Source organism: Pristiophorus japonicus, chromosome 13, assembly GCF_044704955.1.
Source record: "Pristiophorus japonicus isolate sPriJap1 chromosome 13, sPriJap1.hap1, whole genome shotgun sequence".
In the NCBI taxonomy this organism is placed as follows: Eukaryota; Metazoa; Chordata; class Chondrichthyes; family Pristiophoridae; genus Pristiophorus; species Pristiophorus japonicus.
The window spans coordinates 51,501,213-51,523,593 of record NC_091989.1 but is presented as its reverse complement, the minus strand read 5'-3'; the positions used below and the strand labels follow the sequence as shown (position 1 = coordinate 51,523,593).

The 22,381-nt window shown below is 44.0% G+C and overlaps 1 protein-coding gene across 1 annotated transcript in view; it reads right to left on the bottom strand.

Annotated features, from left to right (window-relative positions):
• Positions 1–1,243: 1,243 nt before the first annotated feature.
• actr6 (actin related protein 6) overlaps positions 1,244–22,381 on the bottom strand; it is an 85,897-nt gene continuing 64,759 nt past the window's right edge. Inside the window, exons 10-13 of the mRNA XM_070897467.1 lie at positions 19,581–19,659; positions 7,682–7,853; positions 4,326–4,464; positions 1,244–2,337 (exon numbers count right to left, since the gene is read on the bottom strand). Of these exons, the coding sequence (XP_070753568.1) occupies positions 2,208–2,337; positions 4,326–4,464; positions 7,682–7,853; positions 19,581–19,659 (520 nt within the window). The 3' untranslated portion in view covers positions 1,244–2,207. The remainder of the gene's footprint in view (positions 2,338–4,325; positions 4,465–7,681; positions 7,854–19,580; positions 19,660–22,381) is intronic.

Sequence of the window (22,381 nt, the reverse complement as noted above, 5' to 3'; positions counted from 1 at the left end):
GGCATTGTCATCATTGTGAAAGGAATGGCTTGGGCATTGCAGGGATGTTTTATGTGCTGATGTGAGGTGGTGCCAACCTGTCACATCATGTGGTAGCTAGGGTGTACAGCGTGAAGTAAATCTGGCCATGGGGAAGCCATCCCTGGCCTCCCGGGCAGCAATGTGGCCAGGTGCTGATGCCCTGTGCAGCATCAAATGATTACGGAGAAGGTTGGTGGTGTTGCTGGTGATGCCTGATGGTGTTAGTGTTGGGGCTGATTGTGGTGGGACTCTGAGGACCAAGGTGAAATATTTTCAAGTGCACCGATGCTTATGGAATAGATTGGCAGCTGAAATTGAGCTGACAGAAGCGATCTGTCAATGTAGAGAGAGGTTGCTCCAAGGAGGTGACAGTGGATAGAGAGTTTACTCCAAACACTTCCAACCTGCATGAAGCTCAAAAATGTCTTCCAAATCCTGAAGGCTCTAGCTTCTAAGATTGGAAAATGAACAGCTGTGAAATGGTAGCTTTTATACCACATTTGCGGCTGTCAACTATTCATTCATTGAAAAGTCAACCTACTTACCTGATGTGATTCCCTGAGCGTCATGAACCTTGGGCTGCTGATCCGCTGTCAATCATTTCTATTTTGACAGCAGACCCTCCTCTGAACCCACCCTCTCAGTGCCGGCAACATACCGGCCTTAATGTGTGAATTAAGCAGTCGCATGATTAGGAATGTGAGATACAAATTTTCTCCCTATGACTCCTCAGCTCGTATCCTTTGTTGAAATATCTACTTGTGATACAAACAAAACACACACATATATATATGGGGCAGTAGGATAATTCATGACTTGTGCACATGAAGACAATTACATTTCTTTCAATTGCTATTATTACAAGCAATGAATGTACCTTAAGACCATCAAATTAAGTGGCCAGTCTATCAGTTTTAAATTTTAAATTCACAGAGCTGGCACTGTCCCAAACACTGCTCAATTTATCAATGACTCACAGAGCAGCTTGCATGAATTAGATACATAAAAAGAAAACTTCAAATTCTTAATTGACTATCCTATGGCAAGAGAAGTCACCTTTACCCGCTTCAATTCCATACATTGGCACCACTGCCTCTGAACATTAAATACCTCAGCCCTTTAGGATTTTACTGGAAGAATGAAGCAGTCCCACTATGGAGATTATCTCATTTTCTCCCCACAGTGGCATCAATTTTGTTCCACACATACACGAGAACAAGAATTTAATTTTCTTCATTTATTGACCACAAGGTGTCACCATGCATATATATTCTATATACAATAAAAAGTTGACACACATTACACCTCAAATGTCAGATTCAAATTTCTCTGTCACATTTAAAAAAGCCAGTCCAACCTCAATGATTTTCGGATCTTTTAAGAACGGTTAGCCTCTGATTGACCCGAGGGAAGATGCAACAATTATACTTTATAGCTTTAAGGAGACACACCAAATTACAAACAGCAGAATAAATTGTGTGTTACATGGGATAAGGTTCCGGTCATTATAAATACATCCTCACATGTATTGTGAACAGCATCACAGGATATCCACGATACATATCAAATTATAAATAAACTTAAAAAGTTAGAAAAATGGCAGAACTTTCTCTAAAGTTGCGCAAAAAGTAACGCAAGTTTCAGCGTTCAATGGTATCACTCTGTATTTACTGAAAGTATAAATAATGTCAACTGATGAAAGTTTATAATACAGTATATACAAGTCCAAAAGGAAGAGAAGTAGCTAGCCAAAATAAATATTCAAAGATTATTCAAAAATAAGATATGCAGGGAAAAGTTTCCTTCCTGCATTGTGTAGTGAAATCATAAAAATATTAATTTTATTTTAAAAGGGTTGTGATTTCATTACACAAAATACACACAAGAAGTCTGCCTGTTTTTTTCTCTCCTCTCCATATCTTAGTCTTCTAGATAAATATCAGAAATACAGAATTGCCTTTGACAAAACTATAAGAAATATGCTGCAACATCAATGACACAGTCAGAGGATCACACACCATTGCTGAGGCAGTTATTTTGATTCATTATAAAACAGTTCATAACTGCAGCATCAATATATGAGGTACTCGTTTTCTCTATTCAAAAAGTGTCACTACTCTATCTGCAGCATCCTCAGCATTTTCTTCAAACTAATCAATTTTTCCAATTTTAAATAGCCTTTGGCTTCAGACATCAAATTTCTCTTCACAGATGCAGTGCCCATTTTCTTCAAAATCATCTCTGGTAACAACCAAGTCCATGAAATCTGAACTTTCAGAAAGCAGTTTTCCACCTTCCCATGAATGTGTGATAGGGCTGCAAGAAAGAGTCACCCAATGTTACTGCTTCATTAAAGATCTGAATTATATAGTAAAGATCACTTGAATTCCACAAGAGACTCACATATTTTATGCAAAATTTGAAGACTGGCAAAACACTACACACTAATCAATAAGGAAAAAGTGAAGTTATAATATTCATGAAGGGGTATCCCCACTTGCCAGGTACTGAATTAATTCATTTAGTGCTAGAGGGACATTTAGTTCTTTGCCACAATGACAGCAAGCATTTTCCTGGGACAAAGCATATGCGGACTGTAGCAAATGACATCGCCATTCTACCCTCTCCTCCCTTCCCATCTGATGTCTGTTTCTCTACATCACATCTCCTAGTTACCCTTTTCCTTTCCTGCGGTGCACACACTTGCAACAGCAGGCAGTGTTATTCCAGTATACTCCACGAGTGAAAATTTTTATTCTTTTCACTGGTCCTCATCATCATAGGCAGTCTCTCGGGAGCGAGGATGACTTGCTTCCACACTAAAAATGATTACTCAGGTGACTGATGAACTCATTTTAAACGATGGAAGATGCCCATGCGTGAATTCTTTTAGCAGGGGGTGGCCATTGCACACCAGCCACTATACAGGCTTGACGGAGCAAGGTCTTGGTCCAGTGGCAAGGGGATCCAAGATGACTGGAGACCAGGCTCCCCTGCATGTGCCAATGCATACACACAAACTCAAACATATTCCCTACTGTCCTCCTTCCACTACTGGCACTATTGGATGGTGGGATGCCCCTGCTTTCGGGCACTCCGTCAATAGAGCATAGCCACAAGGAAGCATCACGAGAGGGAAAGGTAGGTAGCAAGAGGACTACAGATTGAGCGGGTGGATGCTTGGACACAAAATCAGGCAAGCAGCCAGGTACACGTGTGTTCATTTTGAAAATGTAAAGTTGTCAGCTAATTCCTAGAATGAACATTAGTAATCCCATCACAAATATTTCCACTAATAACCTTTTATACTCTGACCCTGCACTTGTTGAATGGTAATCTCGCTGTAGAACTGTGACTCAGTGTCAGCTGTGGCTCAGTGCATAGAAGTCTCGCCGCTGAGTAAGAAGGTTGTGGGTTCAAGTCCCACTCCAGGGACTTAGGCACAAAAAAAAAATCTAGGCTGACACTCCAGTGCAGTACTGAGGGAGTGCTGCACTGTTGGAGGTGCCATTTTTCAGATGAGACATTAAATCGAGGCCCTGTCTGCTCTCTCAAGTGGACGTAAAAGATCCCATGGCACTATTTCGGAGAAAAGCTAGAGCGTTATCCCCGGTGTCCTGGCCAATATTTATCCCTCAATCAACATAACAAAAAAAACATTATCTGGTCATTATCACGTTGCTGTTTGTGGGAGCTTGCTTGTGTGCAAATTGGCTGCTGCGTTTCCTACATTAGAACAGTAACTACACCCCAAAAGTACTTAATTGGCTGGAAACGCTGAGACACGTCCGGTGGTCGTGAAAGGCGCTATAGAAATCCAAGTCTTTTTTTCTTTCTTCAGAACAATGATTGTGAGGTAATAACCTCAAGGTTATACAGTGATAATTGACAGCTGATTACCAGAAAATAAATCCGTACATTCTACAATGCAACAAGTGTACATAACTGCAGGACAATTTAAAGTGAGCAATAATAGATGAGAATTGCAATAATTAAAAAGGTACTAATTCAAGTTTTTAAAAACTGTTTAAATTAAGATAGAAGTGAAAATTAAATCAAGACAAACAGGAATCTATACTGGGGACATTTTTCAGCACCTCCAGTGAGCTGGTCAGAATGGTGCTAGCAGATACTGTGGGAAGACCCAGAGTCATCTGCCCATCCATTGACTGGCATACAGGATGCATTGTCTGAGAGGATAAAGAAAAGAAAATGCGAATAAAATGCATTCCAAATGTTTAAAAGATTCATAAATCACATTTTTGAAATGAAGTAACTAGTGGTATCTCTGTGACAAAACTTACTTTTCAGGCAGCAACACAGATACATCATAATCACTCGGAGTAAGAGATCGGACATCAGCATATATACGATCTCTGAATCCCGGCAGGAGGGAGTTGCCACCAGTCAGGATGATGTTCTTATAGAAATGTGGATGCATCTCTAGTTTACAAAAAAAAAACAGGTTTCATTTAAAAAAGTTGAATTTGAACTTGTTCAAAAGGAAATTATAGATAGTTTACATGAATATTTAAATATAAATTATGATGCTGCTGGAGGAGCATATCATAAGACTTGCCTTATGTTAAGAGGGGGTTACCTTATGATGATAGATTGAGTAGACTGGGTCTTTACTTGTTGGAGTTCAGAAGGATTTATTTAAAATAATGAAAGGGATAGACAAGATAGAGGCAGAGAGGTTGTTTCCACTGATCGGGGAGACTAGAACTAGGGGGCACAGCCTCAAAATATGGGGGAGCCAATTTAGAACCGAGTTGAGAAGGAATTTCTTCTCCCAGAGGGTTGTGAATCTGTGGAATTCTCTGCCCAAGGAAGCAGTTGAGGCTAGCTCATTGAAAGTATTCAAGTCACAGATAGATAGATTTTTAACCAATAAGGGAATTAAGGGTTACGGGGAGCGGGTGGGTAAGTGGAGCTGAGTCCACGGCCAGATCAGCCACGATCTTGTTGAATGGCGGAGCAGGCTCGAGGGGCTAGATGGCCTACTCCTGTTCCTAATTCTTATGTTCTTATGTTGCCTTGTGAAGTGAGACAAGCAATGCTAGAATTGTTGGTAAAATGTATATTTGAAATAAACGCTGGAGATGGTAATGATTCTTCACCAAGGCATGCTGGGATACTTGACCATAGATATCTTCAGAGACAGCTAGCTTATTTAGAAACTTGGAAAAATAAAGTGTAATTTAGAAGCTTGGGAAAATTACTCATTGTTATGTTCAGAACAAGATGATGAGGAAAATGAAGGCCAGACAGGGTGCTATGGGAACGGGAGGCTAGAAGGAGTTAAGAATACAAGGGACACCTGCTGAACTTGAATAACTCCATTGATGTAGTATAAGTGTTGAAAGATAGAAACATAGAAAATAGGTGCAGGAATAGACTATTCGACCCTTCGAGCATGCACCACCATTCAATAAGATCTTGGCTGATCATTCACCTCAGTACCCCTTTCCTGCTTGCTCTCCATACCCCTTGATCCCTTTAGCCGTAAGGGCCATATCTAAATCCCTCTTGAATATATCCAATGAACTGGCATCAACAACTCTCTGCGGTAGAGAATTCCACAGGTTAACAACTTTGAGTGAAGAAGCTTCTCCTCATCTCAGTCCTAAATGGCTTACCCTTTATCCTTAGACTGTGTCCCCTGGTTCCGGACTTCCCAAACATCGGGAACATTCTTCCTGCATCTAACCTGTCCCGCCCCGTCAGAATTATATATGTTTCTATGAGATCCCCTCTCATCCTTCTAAACTCCAGTGAAAACAGGCCCAGTCTCTCCGCATATGTCAGTCCTGCCATCCCAGGAATCAGTCTGGTGAACCTTCGCTGCACTCCCTCAATAGCAAGAACGTCCTTCCTCAGATTAGGAGACCAAAACTGAACACAATATTCCAGGTGAGGACTCACCAAGGCCTTGTATAACTGCAGTAAGAACTCCCTGCTCCTATACTCAAATCCCCTAGCTATGAAGGCCAACATACCATTTGCCTTCTTCACCGCCTGCTGTACCTGCATGCCAACTTTCAATGACTGATGTACCATGACACCCAGGTCTCGTTGCACCTCTCCTTTTCCTAATCTGCCGCCATTCAGATAATATTCTGCCTTGGTGTTTTTGCCACCAAAGTGGATAACCTCACATTTATCCACATTATACTGCATCTGCCATGTATTTGCCCACTCACCTAACCTGTCCAAGTCATCCTGCAGCCTCTTAGCATCCTCCTCATAGCTCACCGCGCCACCCAGCTTAGTGTCATCTGCAAACTTGGGAGATATTACACTCAATTCCTTCATCTAAATCATGAATGTATATTGTAAATAGCTGGGGTCCCAGCACTGAGCCTTGCGGCACTCCACTAGTCACTGCCTGCCATTCTGAAAAGGACCCGTTTATTCCGACTCTCTCCTTCCTGTCTGCCAACCAGTTCTCTATCCACGTCAGTACATTATCCCCAATACCATGTGCTTTAATTTTGCACACCAATCTCTTGTGTGGGTCCTTGTCAAAAGCGTTTTGAAAGTCCAAATACTCCACATCCACTGGTTCTCCCTTTGTCACTAGTTACATCCTGAAAAAAATTTCAGAAGATTTGTCAAGCATGATTTCCCTTTCATAAATCCATGTTGACTTGGACCGGTCCTGTCACTGCTTTCCAAATGCGCTGTTATTTCATCTTTAATAATTGATTCCAACATTTTCCCCACTACTGATGTCAGGCTAACCTATCTATAATTACCCGTTTTCTCTCTCCCTCCTTTTTTTAAAAGTGGTGTTACATTAGCTACCCTCCAGTCCATAGGAACTGATCCAGAGTCGATAGACTGTTGGAAAATGATCACCAATGCATCCACTACAACAATGTGTACTGATTTATGACTGCCACAAAACAACCCAAATTACAGTAACTTGTGTATTATAAAAGTATGCTACAAATTCTGTATTGTTGAGTGCGGTATCTCAGACAACGGAGGATCACTCCCTTGCATGTGCTCGAATAAATTCTTTACTTGCTGAACTCAGTGGACTCGTGAGTGGTTATTTTTACCACAACACCTTGATTTTAAAATTCTTATCCAGGTTTTCAAATACCTCCGTGGCTTTACCCCTCCCTATCTCTGTAACCTCCTCCAGCCCTACAGCCTTCCCCATCTCTGTAACCTCCTCTAGCCCTCCAACCCTCCCTATAACCTCCTCCAGCCCTACACCCCTCCCTATCTCTGTAACCTCCTCCAGCTCTACAACCCTCCCTATCTCTGTAACCTCCTCAAGCCCTACAACCCTCCAAGAACTCGGTGCTCCTCCAATTCGAGCCTCTTGCACATCCCTGATTTTCATCACTCCACCACAGGCCGCCGTGCCTTCAGCTGCCTCGGCCTTAAGCTCTGGAATTCCCTTCGAAAACCTCTCCGGCTCTCTCTCTCCTCATTTAAGACGCTACTTAAAACCTACCTTAGGTAACTCTGTCACATTTTGTTTTACAACACTCCTGTGATGCAGCTTGGGATGTTGTACCTCTACTATGTTAAAGACGCTATATAAATGCGAGTTGTTGTTGCCTGAAGGCATGTCATGACTTAAGTAATGTATATGAAAAGAATCAGATAAAACTTGGTTTCCAGGCCTGAAGCTTCTCACCTTCAGGTAAACTTTGCACAGAATAAACAATTGTTTCCGGTATTCCCATCTCCTGAATGCCAATGTCGGAAGGGTGAAAGAGGATTTCAGGAACAGCAAATCTCTCATTAGTCAGACGCAGAGTCTGTTCATTTGTCTTGTATTTTCCACTAAAAACCATCTCTTCCAGGGGCTAAATTGAAAAACATTTAGCAGAAACCAACACAATTTAAAAATCCTTAAAAAAAACTCTCAACAAAACAGATAAAAACAGAGTCTCCGATCCATATGCAGACTATTTGTCAGCAGCTAAATATAAACTTAAATAAGTTCTATAAACAAGAGATAATTCTAGAACGAAGGATTTGAAGTAGTGCTTAAATAAATGTATAACCTCAATCATTTGAATTAAGTAATGCGAATTAGTGAGAGATGACAGAGCAATTTTGGCTGGAATTTTGGGGGGGCCATGTGGCCCCTTTAACTGGCTGAGCGGCCCATTTAAAATTCCAAGCACATGCTGTTTTTTCAAAGAAAAGCCGGCTCACCGGCTGCGGGAGATTACTGGACCGCTGCGCGGCCTGTCAGCTTAAAGTGAACATTGATGGAGAGAGCCAGCCCGAGGGGAAGCAGTGCGAGAGGCCAACAGATAAAAGCGGGAGAACCAGCAGCAGGGAGTCCGTGAGAGTGGTGAGTCAGAGCTCGAGCTCAATGCGGAACACTGAGAAAGAAATTCAAAAGTGCCATCATTGGCGCGGAGAGAGCGGATTAGTGGGTAACAGGCAAGTGTCAGTTTGTTTTATTAAATTGTTCATTTTTTCTCCATTGAAATTCACTTGATGCTAGTTTCCATTGTGTTTTAGATATATAGATATAATTTCCAGTGTTTTTAGTTAACATCTTACTGTTTTAGTATCTCAGTCTTTCAGGAGGTCAGTTTCTTAGATTATAGGTCAATGTCTTAGATATTTAGAGTTCAGTATCATGTTTTAGTGGTTAGGGTCTCAGTAATTTAGAGGCCAGTGGATTGACTATCATGGCAGGCCAACAGGGAACCGTTACATGCACATCCTGTTCTATGTGCGAACTCCAGGACACGCCATGAGTCTGGATAAGCACATGTGCAGGAAGTGCTGGCAGTTGCTCAAGCTCAGGGAGCTGCTGGAGTCACTGCAGTGACAGAAGGTGCAGGAAGCGAGGGAATGGGTGACCACCAGAGTAGGAGGAAGACACAGGTAATGCAGGAATCCCCCAAGCCAATGCCACTCGCTAACTGGTTTTCAATTTTGAATAAGGGGAGGGCAACGACTCCTTGGAGGAATGCAGTACGAATCAAACCCCCGGCACTATGGGAGATTTGACTGCACATGAAAAAAAAAAAGAGTAGAAATGCAACTGTCTTGGTGATTCGATAGTTAGGGACATAGACAGGCATTTCTGTAATTGCAAGTTGATTCCCAGATGGCAAGTCTCTCCGGTGCCAGGGTAAAGGATAGCCATCACCGAGTGGGTGCAGGACATTCTGTGAGGGGAGGGGAACAGCCAGAACTCATGGCCCATGTTGGAACCAATGACGTAGGTAGAAAAAGTGTGAGGTCCTTCAGGCAGAGTTTCAGAAGCTAGAAAAAAAAAATTAAAAAACAGGACCTTAAAAAGGTGATAATCGCAGGATTACTCCCAGTGCATGTACTAATGAGTATAGAAACAGAAAGATAGTGCAGGTAAATGTGTGGCTGGAGAAGTGTTGCAGGAGGGAAGGTTTCAGATTCTTGGGGCATCAGGACTGGTTCTGGGGGAAGGGACACCTGTACAAGATGGATGGGTTGCATCGGAACAGAGCCAGGACGAATATTCTTGCTGAAGATTAACTAGTTCTAGTTGGGATGGGTTTAAACTAATTTAAACCAGAAAAGGAGCAGCAATGAGATCAGAGGAGAGAGAGATATAAACAGCAGTAAAATTAGTAATATCCAAAAATTGCAGGGACCAGATTGAGGAAAATAGCAAAAGTAACGAAGGAGGTATTAAATTGTATGTACGTCAATGTCTGTAGTGTAACTAATAAGGTTGGTGAGCTGCAGGCACAAATTGGCATGTGGGATTATGACGTGATTGCATTAATAGAGACATGGCTCAACAAGGCCAGGAATGGATTCTTAATATTCCTGTTTACCAAGTACTGAAGAATTAGAGAGAAGGTAAAAGAGGAGGGGGTGTGGCAGTATTGATTAAGGATGATGTTACAGTTCTAAATGGAAACGTTATACTAGATGGTTCTAGGACTGAATCTATTTGGCTTGAGTTGAGAAACAGGGGGAGCTGTTACATTGTTGGGAGCATTTCTATAGAGCTCCAAACAGTCAGAAGGAGATAGATGAATACATTTTTCGGCAAATTTCAAAGGTGTGTAACAAAAATAGAGTAGTAATATTAGAAGACTTTAATCACCCTAATATACCGGGAAAAACATAGTGCTAAGGGTAGGGAAGGAGAGAAATTTCTGAAACGTGTACTGGTGAACTTTCTCAATCAATATTCCTCCAGTCCAACAAGGAAGGAAGCAGTATTGGATCTGGTTCTGGGAAATGAAGGAGGAGAAGTGGTGTGTGCTACAGCAAGAGATCATCTTAACAGTGACCACGACATAATTCGGTTTAAAATAATTATGGAAAGAGACCAGAAAATATCAAAGGTAAAAATGTTCAACTAGGCAAGAGCTAATTTAATTGATTTAAAAAGGGACCAAGCAGATGTAGATTGGAAAAGGCAATTGTCGGGTAAAGCAGTAATGAAGCAATGAAGGGCATTCAGGAAAGAGATAGTTCAGGTAAAAACTAGGCGTATTCCTTTGAAGGGAAAAGACAGCTTCCAAAACTAAGGAACTAAAAGTTAGTGAAACAGAAAAAGGAGGCTGATGACAAATGGCAGGAGCAAGATTCAGTTAATAACCAGGAAGGTTTGGTAAGTACAGGACGGAATTGAAAAAGTTAATAAGGAAGGCAAAATGAGGTTACGAGAAAAGATTAGCAGGCAACATTAAATTGAACCCCAAAACATTTTATAAACAAAGTGTAAGCGGTTAGCTAGGGAAAAAGTTCGACCTATTATAGACCCAAAGGGAAATCTTCATGTAGAGGCAGAGGATGTGGCTAAAGTATTAAATGAGTACTTTGCATCTGTCTTCACAAAAGAAGTGGATAATGTGAAGGTTACACTGAAGGGAGTTATGGACAAGATAGTATTAGACAGAGAAGACATACCAAAAAGATTAGCATTACTGAAAGTTGGTAAACCTCCTGGTCCAGATGGAATGCATCTTGGGTGCTGATAGAAGTAAAGGTAGAAATAGCAGAGGCATTGGTCACAATCTTTCAACCCTCATTGGATACAGGAGTAGTGCCGGAGGACTGGAAGGTTGCTAATGTTATACCACTATTCAAGAAAAGGGGAGAGGAATAAACCAGGAAGTTATTGGAAACCATTATCAGGGACAAAATAAACTTTCATTTGGAAAAGCACAGGTTAATCAAGGAGAGCCAGCATAGATTTGCATATGGACTTTCGGAAGGCATTCGACAAAGTGCCACACAGGAGGCTTATTAAGAAGATGGAAGCCCATGGAATTAAGGGGAAACTGACAGTATGGAAATAAAATTAGCTCAGTGACAGGAACCAAAGGGATGCTTTTCAGACTGGGAGATGGTTTGCAGTGGTGTTCCCAACTGTCAGTTTTGGGTCCATTACTCTTTCCAATTTTTATAAATGGGTGTAGGGAGCAGCATTATAAAGTTTGCAGATGATATGAAACTCGACAAATTAGTAGATAGCGATGAGGATAGTTATAGGCTTCAGGATGACAGACAGGGTGGTGAAATAGACAGGGTGGTGAAATAGACAGGGTGGTGAAATAGACAGGGTGGTGAAATGGGCAGACGCATGACAGATGGAGTTCAACGTGGAGAAGTGAAGTGATGCACTTTGGGAGGACTAATATGGAAAGACAGTAAACTATAAATGGCACGATTTTGAGAAGTGTAGATGAGCAGAGAGACCTTGGTGCCCATGTATACAAATCCTTAAAGGTGGCATGGCAAGTTGATAAGGTGGTTAAAAAAGCATATGGGTTACTTAGCTTTTATATTCTATTCCTCTATTTATAAACCTAAGAGACTATGCTGGAAATTTATAAATCACTGGTTAGGCCTCAGCTGGAGTATTGTGGACAATTCTGGGCACCACACATCAGGAAAGATGCAGCAGCCTTAAAAAGGGTAGAGAGGAGGAGGTTTACCAGGAATTAGGGACTTCAGTTATGAGAGTTTGGAAAAGTTAGGACTGTGCTCCTTAGAACAGAGAAGGTTAAGAGGTGACCTAATAGATAGGTTTTCAAGATGATGAAAGGTTTTGATAAAACAGAGAAAAGCTATTCCCTCTGGCGTGACCTCTGATATCAATAACCAGACGTCAGAGATTTAAAATCATTGGCAAAAGATCTAGAGGAGAGAAGAGGGAATTATTTTTCACTCAGTTTTGGGATCTGGATCTGGATGGTGGTGGAAGCTGATCCGAAAACTAATTTTAAAAGGGAGTTGGGCAGGTGCTTGAGGATGAGGATCTTACAGGGTTACAGACAAAACGTGGGGATGTGGGACTAAGCCCGACTGTTCTTTCAGAGAGCCAGCTCAGGCATGATGGGCTGAATGGTCTCTTTCTGTGCTGTAAGTTTCTATGATTCCATGAATAACACAGCAAAGTAGTAACTTAGTGCTAAAAAAACAGAATCATCAGATTATCTGAATTAAGTCACATTAACAAAGTAAGGACATTTTCAGTTACATTAATAGGAACCATACTTTAACAATACAAAGTAGCTTGTATTTAAGATGGATGATTACAGGAATTAACTCTTGCACTAAATTATTGGTTAGACAGTCCCAAGGGGTGTCGGGACAAAAGTAGAACTCTCTGATGACTCACGCCGCTGTGTCCTGACCTAGCCTCATCATTGGTAGGTGAATGCTGAGGGGAAACTAGACGTTGTTTCCCCAAGATTGGGAAAAATAAAATGAAAGGAGTCCATTCCTGAGCTGTGCACACACATTGTACTCGCAGCTGACTGAAGTAGCAGAGACCAGAGGACAGGTTAAGTAGCAGGGAGAACAGGGAATTGAGAAGGAATATTGAGGAGGTTTTGCCCTGAAATAGTAAAAATATTTTAATTATTTGGAAGTTTCTAGATTAAGAAATCAAGGGTGAACTATATCCTTGTTTGGCTATTTATCTTGAATTTCAAACCTTTAAGAAATATATAAAAGCACCCTCAACTCCAGGCAGAAGTACCACCCATCTACAGTTGTCAGAGTAATGGTAATCAGAGCAGCTGATCTATTTCTCAAATGAACCCAAAGTAGGACATTGCAGCTATGGGTGGATTTGTAAGCAATAGCTTGAAGAAAAGCCAGTACTTAACATAATGATATCCTGATTGATGATGGGCAAATTGCACAGTGGCTTTGTATTTGATTACTAGTCTGCACTGCATCCTGGAGAAGTTGCCCAGAGCATAATCATAAAAGGTAATCTTACATCAAACAAACTGACTTCCTCCTTCCCCAAAACCAGTGAACTCGGTTCTCAGTCTCTGTTTTGTAACCACGGGAATGGTATGCATTTACAAGCCCGAAAATGATCAAGTTACAATGCCTACCTCAAGAGTTTCCCATAACAAATAGAAGAATTCAAATAGGTGAACTGCAGGACATTGCAAACCACTTTGGAAGCCTGTCCATTCAAGTCAAAATCTGGTCCTTGTATCAGGCCAGCACCACCGTGCATTGCAGTGCAGATGGGCAGCTTAAAAGCTAATGTGGTCTGGTCCAAAAGCAATTTAAAACAGCAGGGAACTGGGTGGCATAGTAGGTTACACACTGACCTGTCACCTTGGCAACCTCAATTCAAATCAAGGAATGAAAGTCTTCTTTAGCTGCTGACTGGAAGGGTCTTGTATGAAATGAGTTTGAACAAATCCTACTGGGCATTTGTGCACAGCCAAAACTGTCCCTAATTAGCCATCATTTTCAGGTAGACCACAGTAGGGCTGATGTGGGATATTGAAAAAAAATGTCACACTGGTGCAGTAAGAGATACTATTGGGGCTGAGGTACACTGTTGGGACAGAGTGCTGGGAACTTTACTCTGCAACTGGCTGTGCTACACATGGAGCTACACTGGGAGTGTTTGATGCTGACACTGTGGGCCTGAAATGGGAAGAGTTTTACATATTCAGCACTATCATCCTAAACACAAAGAAGAAAATAAAACAATAGCTACAGGTCCCAGTGCAGGCCAGACTCCAAATTTCACAGGGGAAAATTACACATGGGGGAACATCGAGAACACACTGTGGATCTCTGAACAAACCTCTGCAATTTAATCCTCAAGGGTCAGGATATTATACCAAGTACAAGAACTAGGCATCACAAGGTACTTTTACCTTGAGAGAATGCCTTCAATGGTAGACGTACACCACTCAAATATAAAAATGACCCTGGGGCAGAAATTCGCATGGTTTACGACCCCTGCTAGAGGGCACCAACAAGGCACAGACGATTCCTTGCTTGGGGGGGGGACCTCATCTCCCGCGAAATTGTGCGAGAGTTAGCGGAGGCGCAAAACCGTTAACGCGCGGGCCGCTGCGCCCCATCGGCGTGCACAGCACCCCATTTTCGGCCTACGCAGGAAATTGGGTAGCATCCATTGAGGCCGCTGCAAGCGATGTCAGCGCCAGCCTTGCAGGTTGCGAACCAGGCCACATTACACTCGTCGGCAAAATTTATTGGGGGGGGGGGGGGGGGGTGCGGCACCATTTTGTCCTGTCAGCCTTCCGTTATTTTTTCCGGAGGCCGTGCTGCGATGGTGCAGCCCAGCACTCCGATTCTGTGCCTGGTTGCAGCCACGGCAACCCACATCCCAAGTGGCCTAGTGGAGCCCCCTTGCCCCACTCGCAGTGTGCCTTCTGTTAAAGGGGAGGGCCCTGTGCTCGCTTCAGTGCCAAGCTGAAAATTCACGTGCTAACCACCCCCAAGAGGAAGTGGAGCGCCCGACATTGCGCTTCACTTCCTCTCAGGGGTGGTAACCCCACTTTCGCTTTCGGGGCGGGACTTCTGCGCCTGGCGCAAGAAGTCCCGCCTCGCCAAGTTTACCACTCCCAAATGGGATGATATGCAATTTTGCCTTCCTGATCTCTAGAGACCCAACAGTATTGCAGACGCAGATGTTCATGCAAGCTCTCAGTCTGCAGTGTGGCCTGCTAAAATAGAGCTAGTTCTGTATGTCAATGTACCAGTATCGTGGTGCTTTTTGTGTCAATACCCACGCCTGCAATTTATAGGGCACAAAATTGACTTTCCAAATCAAGTTTGTAGTATTAAGTTGAAGTAATCAGAAGAAATGTGGGGAGGCTGAATAGAGTTCAGCCTTTATCATCATCATCATAGGCAGTCCCTCGGAATCGAGGAAGACTTGCTTCCACTCCTAAAGTGAATCCTATGGTGGCTGAACAGTCCAATACGAGAGCCACAGACCCTATCACAGGTGGGACAAACATTCGTCGGGGGAAGGTGGGACTGGTTTGTCTCACACTCCTTCCGCTACCTGCGCCTCACCACTTCACGCTCGCGGCGTTGAGATTCGAAGAGCTCAACACTCTCCCGGATGCACTTTCTGCACCTCGGGGGTCTTTGGCCAAGTGATGTCGTCGCACTTTACCAGGGAGGCTTTGAGGGTGTCCTTGTAATGTTTCCGCTGCCCACATTTGGCTCGTTTACTGTGAAGGAGCTCCGCATAGAGCAATTGCTTAGGGAGTCTCGTGTCTGGCATGCGAACTATGTGGCCTGCCAAGCAGAGCTGATCAACAGTGCTTCAACGCTGGGCATGTTAGTTTGGGCGAGGACACGGATGTTGGTGCGTCTGTCCTCCCAGAGGATTTGCAGGATCTTGTGGCGACATCGTTGGTGATATATTTCCAACGACTTGAGGTGTCTTCTCTACATCGTCCATGCCTCTGATCCATACAGGAGGGCGGGTATTACTGCAGCCCTGTAGAGCATGAGCTTGGTGGTAGATTTGAAGGCCTGGTCTTCAAACACTCTTTTCCTTAGATGGCCAAAAGCTGCACTGGCGCATTGGAGGCAGTGTTGAATCTACGCATCAATGTCTGCTTTTGTTGATAAGAGGCTCCCGAGGTATGGGAAGTGGTCCACATTGTCGAGGGCCGTGCCGTGAACCTTAATGACTGGGCAGTGCTGTGCGGCGAGGACAGGCTGGTGGAGGACCTTTGTCTTACGGATGTTAAACGCAAGGCCCATGCTTTCATGTGCCTCGGTGAATACATTAACTATATCCTGGAGTTCAGCCTCAGAATGTGCGCAGACGCAGGCGTCGTCCGTGTACTGCAGCTCAACGACAGAGGTTGGGGTGATCTTGGACCTGGCCTGGAGGCGTTGTAGGTTAAACAGGTTCTCACTAGTTCTGTAGTTTAGTTCCACTCCAGCGGGGAGCTTGTTGACTGGGAGGTGGAGAATGGCAACGAGGAAGATGGAGAAGAGAGTTGGAGCGATGACGCAGCCCTGTTTGACCCCAGTCCGGACATGGATTGGGTATGTAAAGGAACCGCTAGTAAGGATCACGGCCTGTATGTCATCGCGGAGCAGGCGAGAGATGTTGACAAACTTTTGGGGGCATCCAAAACGGAGGAGGACGCTCCATAAGCCCTCACGGTTGACAGTGTCACAGGCCTTTGTAAGATCAAAAAAAGGCTGGCGCTGCTCTCTGCATTTTTCCTGCAGTTGTCGCGCTGCAAAGATCATGTCCGTTGTGCCTGTAGGGGACGAAATCCGCACTGTGACTCCGGGAGGAGCTCCTCGGCCACAGGGAGAAGACTGTTGAGGAGAACTCTAGCGACAACCTTCCCAGTGGCTGATAGCAGGGAGATTCCCCTGTAGTTGCCGGTCAGACTTGTCCCCCTTTTTAAAGATGATCACGATCACTGCATCTCTCAGATCTCCTGGCATGCTCTCCTCCTTCCAAATGAGAGAGATGAGGTCATGTATCTGCGCCAACAGCGCCTCTCCACCATATACTTTAGCGCCTCAGCAGGAATTCCATCCGCACCTGTAGCCTTGTTATTCTTGAGCTGTTTTATGGCTTTGCCTACCTCGTGCAGCGTTGGGGTTTCACTGAATGGAGGTGTGTCGCGTGCTGCAGGATGGAGTTGAGAACACTCGAGTCAAAGGCAGAGTCTCAATTGAGGTGATCTTCAAAGTGCTCCTTCCAGCGGGCCTGCAGTCTCGGTGTCCTTGAGTGTTTCCCCGTTCTAGGCCAGGAGTGGGGTGGGGCCTTAGACGTTTAAACCGTAGGTAGCCTTGACTGTAATGGAGAATCTTCACATATCGTGGCTGTCAGCCAGTTGTTGTATCTCCTGTGCTTTCTCCATCCACCACCTATTCTTTAGGTCCCAGGTTTTTTGTTGGACCTCAGCCTTGAGCCGTCTGTAATGTTGTTTTGCAGCTCCCGAGTTGGGTTGTTGCTTCAGGCTCAGAAATGCTCTGCGCTTATGATCTATTAGTTCTTGAATCTCCTGATCATCAAACCAGTCCTGGTGTTTTCTGGTTGAGTAACCAAGTGTCTCTTCACAGGCACTGGTTATGGAGACCTGGAGGACAGACCAAGCGCTGTGGGCATTCAGCATCTCAGGGTCATTAAGGCATGCCAGGTTAGCTGAGAGGCACTGGCTGTATAGGGCTCTCTTAGCTGCCCTGTCTTTAAGTGCCCTGGCATTAACTTTTTTATGACACTGCTTCGACTGTCCCCTCTGCTTTGGGGCTATGTTTATATCAATGATGGAGCGGATTAGGCGATGGTCCGTCCAGCAGTCGTCAGCTCCTGCGCGGCTGATGCGCACATCCTTGCGATCCCTGGCTCGGATGATGACATCGTCGAGCAGGTGCCTTGTATTTGTCCCTCTGGCAGAACAGAGTGTTAGTGATGAGGAGTTTATGTTCTAGACATTTTGTCAGGAGTAGGGTACCGCTGGAGTTGGCTTTCCCTACCCCCTCTCTGCCAATCTCACCTCCCCAGAGGGCTGTGTCTTTGCCGACCATGGCAAAAGTCACCTAGGAGGATCAATTTGTTATCTGTGGGGATACGGGACAGGGATGTCTCGAGGTTGGAATAAAAACCCTCTTTAGCCTCATCCGTTGCACCGAGTGTTGGGACATATGCACTGATGACTGTGGCGCATTGGTTCTGGGATAGGGTAAGGCGAAAAGTCATGAGGCGTTCGTTAACCCCGCAGGGGGAGTCTGAGGCGGCTGACCAGTTTATTTTTGACGGCGAAGCTGACTACGTGAAGGCGGCGCTCTTCCTCTGGTTTTCCTTTCCAGAAAAAGGTGCAACCTCCACCATGTTCCTTCAACTGGCCTTCCCCTGCCGGTCGGGTCTCGCTTAGGTCAGTGATGTCAATGTCAAAATGTCTAAGTTCCCGGGCAACTATGGTGGTGCGGCGTTCCGGCCTGTTGCTATTGGAATTGTCCATGAGGGTCCTGACGTTCCAGGTCCCGAACTTCATATTAGCGAAGTGGAAGATGCCTGTGCGCGAGTTCTTTTAACGTGGGATGGCCACTGCACACCGGCAACCACACGGGCTTAGCTGAGCAAGGTCTTGGTCCAGTGGCAAGGGGGTCCAAGACGACTGGAGACCAAGCACAGCTGTATGGGCCTAATTGCCTACGATGAGGTGTTGGCCGCAAGCTCGGCGCTGAGTAGCGCCATTGATGGTAGCTGGCCCGAGGCTTGACTGGGGGCAGGCATTAGGAGGGTCATCCGCTGGGGCTCCCAGGGATGTTTTGGAAAGTTTCTTCCAAGGATTTCCCCAAAGGCTTCCAAGTTGTTTTAAAAGTTTAAGAGTTTAAAAATATTTCTGAATTATTTTTTTTTTAAAAAGTTACACAGGTTGATTGAAGGTTTAATAAATAGATAAAATTGATAAAGTTGATGTCTAAAATGTAAATCAAGTTGTTTAAAAGTTAAAGAAAAAAAAAGTTCTCCAAGTTGATTAAAAATTTAAAAGTTTTCCCGAATTGTTTAAGAAGTTTAAAAGTTGATTAAAAGTTTTTTTTAAATTGAGTCCCTTCAGCCGGTTCAGCGCCGGCCCCGGGCAAAATGTTTCACAGTTGCAGCAGGAGGTCCAAGTCGCAAGACTGCAGTACAGGGCAGGACACAGGGGCTGGAATCACTACCACACCTGCTCTCTCCCCTGCTCCCGGGTGGGGTCCGTCCTTAGTAGAAGCGCGCCGGTGCGGGGTCCGAAAGGACCCAGATCATGTAGCCTGAGCCTGGTTACACTTTCTCACAAGAATAATGCACTGCTGTCTTCTGGCAAGGGTGCCTAATAGAAAACTATCCTTCAGCCTTTAATGCTTATACTAACAAATGGCTGCTGCAAAATAGCAATATCATAATATCATTCATGAATGTGCAGCTGCAAAAATCACAGCCGTGCACAAAGCCTCAATCCACGTGACAAAACTGGCCTCCCTCAGGCTTTGATTTGGAACGGTTCAGGAGTAAGATACACAGTGGAGAGAGGCACATGGAAGCTGTACTTGGTATGCTTGAGTACTGCTGTCCCAGGACCCCAATCTAAATATGAAAATGCCTAGTGCTTTGCATGATAACCTTCAAAGAAATACTACACTTGATCGTATACCTGCAGTAACACTGGATGAACAATGGCACAGTTAGTACACAATTAATATGAACAATGAAGCTATGTTGTGATGAAAACAAGTTTCCAGATTAAATGCTAATGTTCAGTGTCTGGGTGAATTAACAATTAGAGTAAAGTTTCCAGATGATTTACCTTACAGAAACCCTTCTTAATGGTGCTGAAGTCAGGAAGCACGTAATCTCTCATTACTGTGTTCGCTTCACCTTTCAGTCTAGATAAAAGGAAACAATGCAATTATTCTTTTGATGTATCTAATAAAGAATATATCTAAAATGTTCTCATCTGGCTTTATGAATGACATAAAAATGTATTCATTTTCCTCATTAGGGTACCAATATCACCAGGCCAGCACTTCCACTGGTTTTGCTTTATCCCCATTCAGGAGTGTCTGTGTGGCAAAGCAAGGCATCTTTCTTGGTCCAAGATGCTGAACACAGCAATCTAACACAATTTGAAAAATCATCATACAACTTGTGACCTCTAATAGCGAAGATAAGCATTTAAATTATATAGGGAGGGAGAAGTACTTTAAAGTACATCCTCCTCGCTAGTAGGCGACAGTGGTAGTACTCTCATCTCGGGAGTCAGAAGGTCATGGATTCAAACCCCACTTCAGAGATTAGGGTTCCAACGCTGATTGGAGGCATTCCTGGAGCTTTGATCACATGACATTCTGACCACGTGACATCTACAAATGTTATTGCATTTACCATATAACGGTTGGGTCCCCAGTAGTCAAGTATTTTTGCTTATGGTTTTGCACCAGCAGCTATTGTGCGGCAAGTTCCAAGAAACAGGAGACCACTCATGTGCAGGCAAAGGGTGAAACCAAGGGCGGAAAAAGGGAACCCAGAGGTGGGAGGAACTTTGATTCCACCAGTAACTAATGGCAACTCACTGAAATTGCACTGATAATTAATAACAACGTTGTAACACTCAGATTCCCCTCATAACCAACAGTAATACAATAACTCACATAGTTTTATTTGTAAATGGTGCAATATCCTACCTGTAACCAGTAGCAATCCTATAACCCGTTGATATTCACTCAAACCATAGCCAGAATCTTCCTGCACTGCACAAGGTGAGGTCGGGCTCCCCAGTCAATGCTACTTTTAATTGGTCCAATTTCTCTTCCTATCTCCTTGGACTAGATTGGACTCTGGTTCCGGTGAAGATGACAACTCTGAACTGGGAACTTCAGTCAGAGCTGATCTGTACTTGGACTTCACACGTCAAAATCGGGCAGCACAAAAGGAAGTGGGCTCAGTGTTTGGGAAACTTTTCACAGGACACATCGACCTAAACTCAGCTCAGCACCAACATTACTAAACCATTCCCTGAGCACAGACTCAATAAAGGAAAGTTTTCACAGAATTATAGAAATTAGAGCACAAGGGTATCACTCGGCCCCTGGTGCTGGAAGCTCTCTCCTGTAACCCTATCCCCTCCACCAAAGATCTTTTTATATTCCTCGTTTTCAAATATTTAGCCTTTTAAAAAATGCATTCATAGGATGAGTGTGTCACTGGTAAGGTCAATATTTATTGCCCATCCCTAATTGCCCTCAAGGTGGTGGTGGTGGTGGTGAGCTGGCCTGCTTGAACCGCTGCAGTCCATGTGGTGAAGGTGCTCCCACAGTGCTGTTACGGAGGGAGTTTCAGGATTTTGACCCAGCGACGATGAAGAAACGGTAATATATTTCCAAGTAAGGATGGTGTGTGACTTGGCGGGGAACTTGGAGGTAGTGATGTTCCCTTGTCCTTCTAGGTGGTACAGGTCATGAGTTTGGAGGGTGCTGTCGAAGAAGCCTTGGCAAGTTGCTACAGTGCATCTTGTAGATGGTACACACTGCAGCCACGGTGTGCCGATGGTGGAGGAGTGAATGTTTAAGGTGGTGGATGGGGTGCCAATCAAGCGGGCTGCTTTGTCCCGGATGGTATTGCTTCTTGAGTGTTGTTGGAGCTGTACTCAGTGCTAGTGCTGTTGGGGAGGAGTTAAACTAATATGGCAGGGGGATGGGAACCTATGTAGGGAGACAGAGGGAAATAAAAAGGGAGACAGAGGCAAAAGATAGAAAGGAGAATAGTAAAAGTGGAGGGCAGAGAAACCCGGCAAAAAACAAAAAGGGCCACATTACAGCAAAATTCTAAAGGGGCAAAGTGTGTTAAAAAGACAAGCCTGAAGACTCTGTGCCTCAATGAGAGGAGTATTCGGAATAAGGTGGACGAATTAACTGTGCAGATAGCACTTAATGGATATGATATACTTGGCATCACAGAGACATGGCTCCAGGGTGACCAAGGCTGGGAACTCAACATCCACGGGTATTCAACATTCAGGAAGGATAGACAGAAAGGAAAAGGAGGCGGGGTGGCGTTGCTGGTTAAAGAGGAAATTAATGCAATAGTAAGGAAGGACATTGGCTTGGATGATGTGGAATCGGTATGGGTGGAGCTACGGAATAACAAAGGGCAGAAAACGCTGGTGGGAGTTGTGTACAGGCCACCAAACAGTAGTAGTGAGGTTGGGGACAGCATCAAACAAGAAATAAGGGATGTGTGCAATAAAGATACAGCAGTTATCATGGGCGACTTTAATTTACATATAGATTGGGCTAACCAAACTGGTAGCAATGCGGTGGAGGAGAATTTCCTGGAGTGTATTAGGGATGGTTTTCTTGACCAATATGTCGAGGAACCAACTAGGGAGCTGGCCATCCTAGACTGGGTGATGTTTAATGAGAAGGGACTAATTAGCAATTTTGTTATGCGAAGCCCCTTGGGGAAGAGTAATCATAATATGATAGAATTCTTTATTAAGATGGAGAGTGACACAGTTAATTCAGAAACTAGGGTCCTGAACTTAAGGAAAGCTAACTTCGACGGCATGAGGCATGAATTGGCTAGAATAGACTGGCAAATGATACTTAA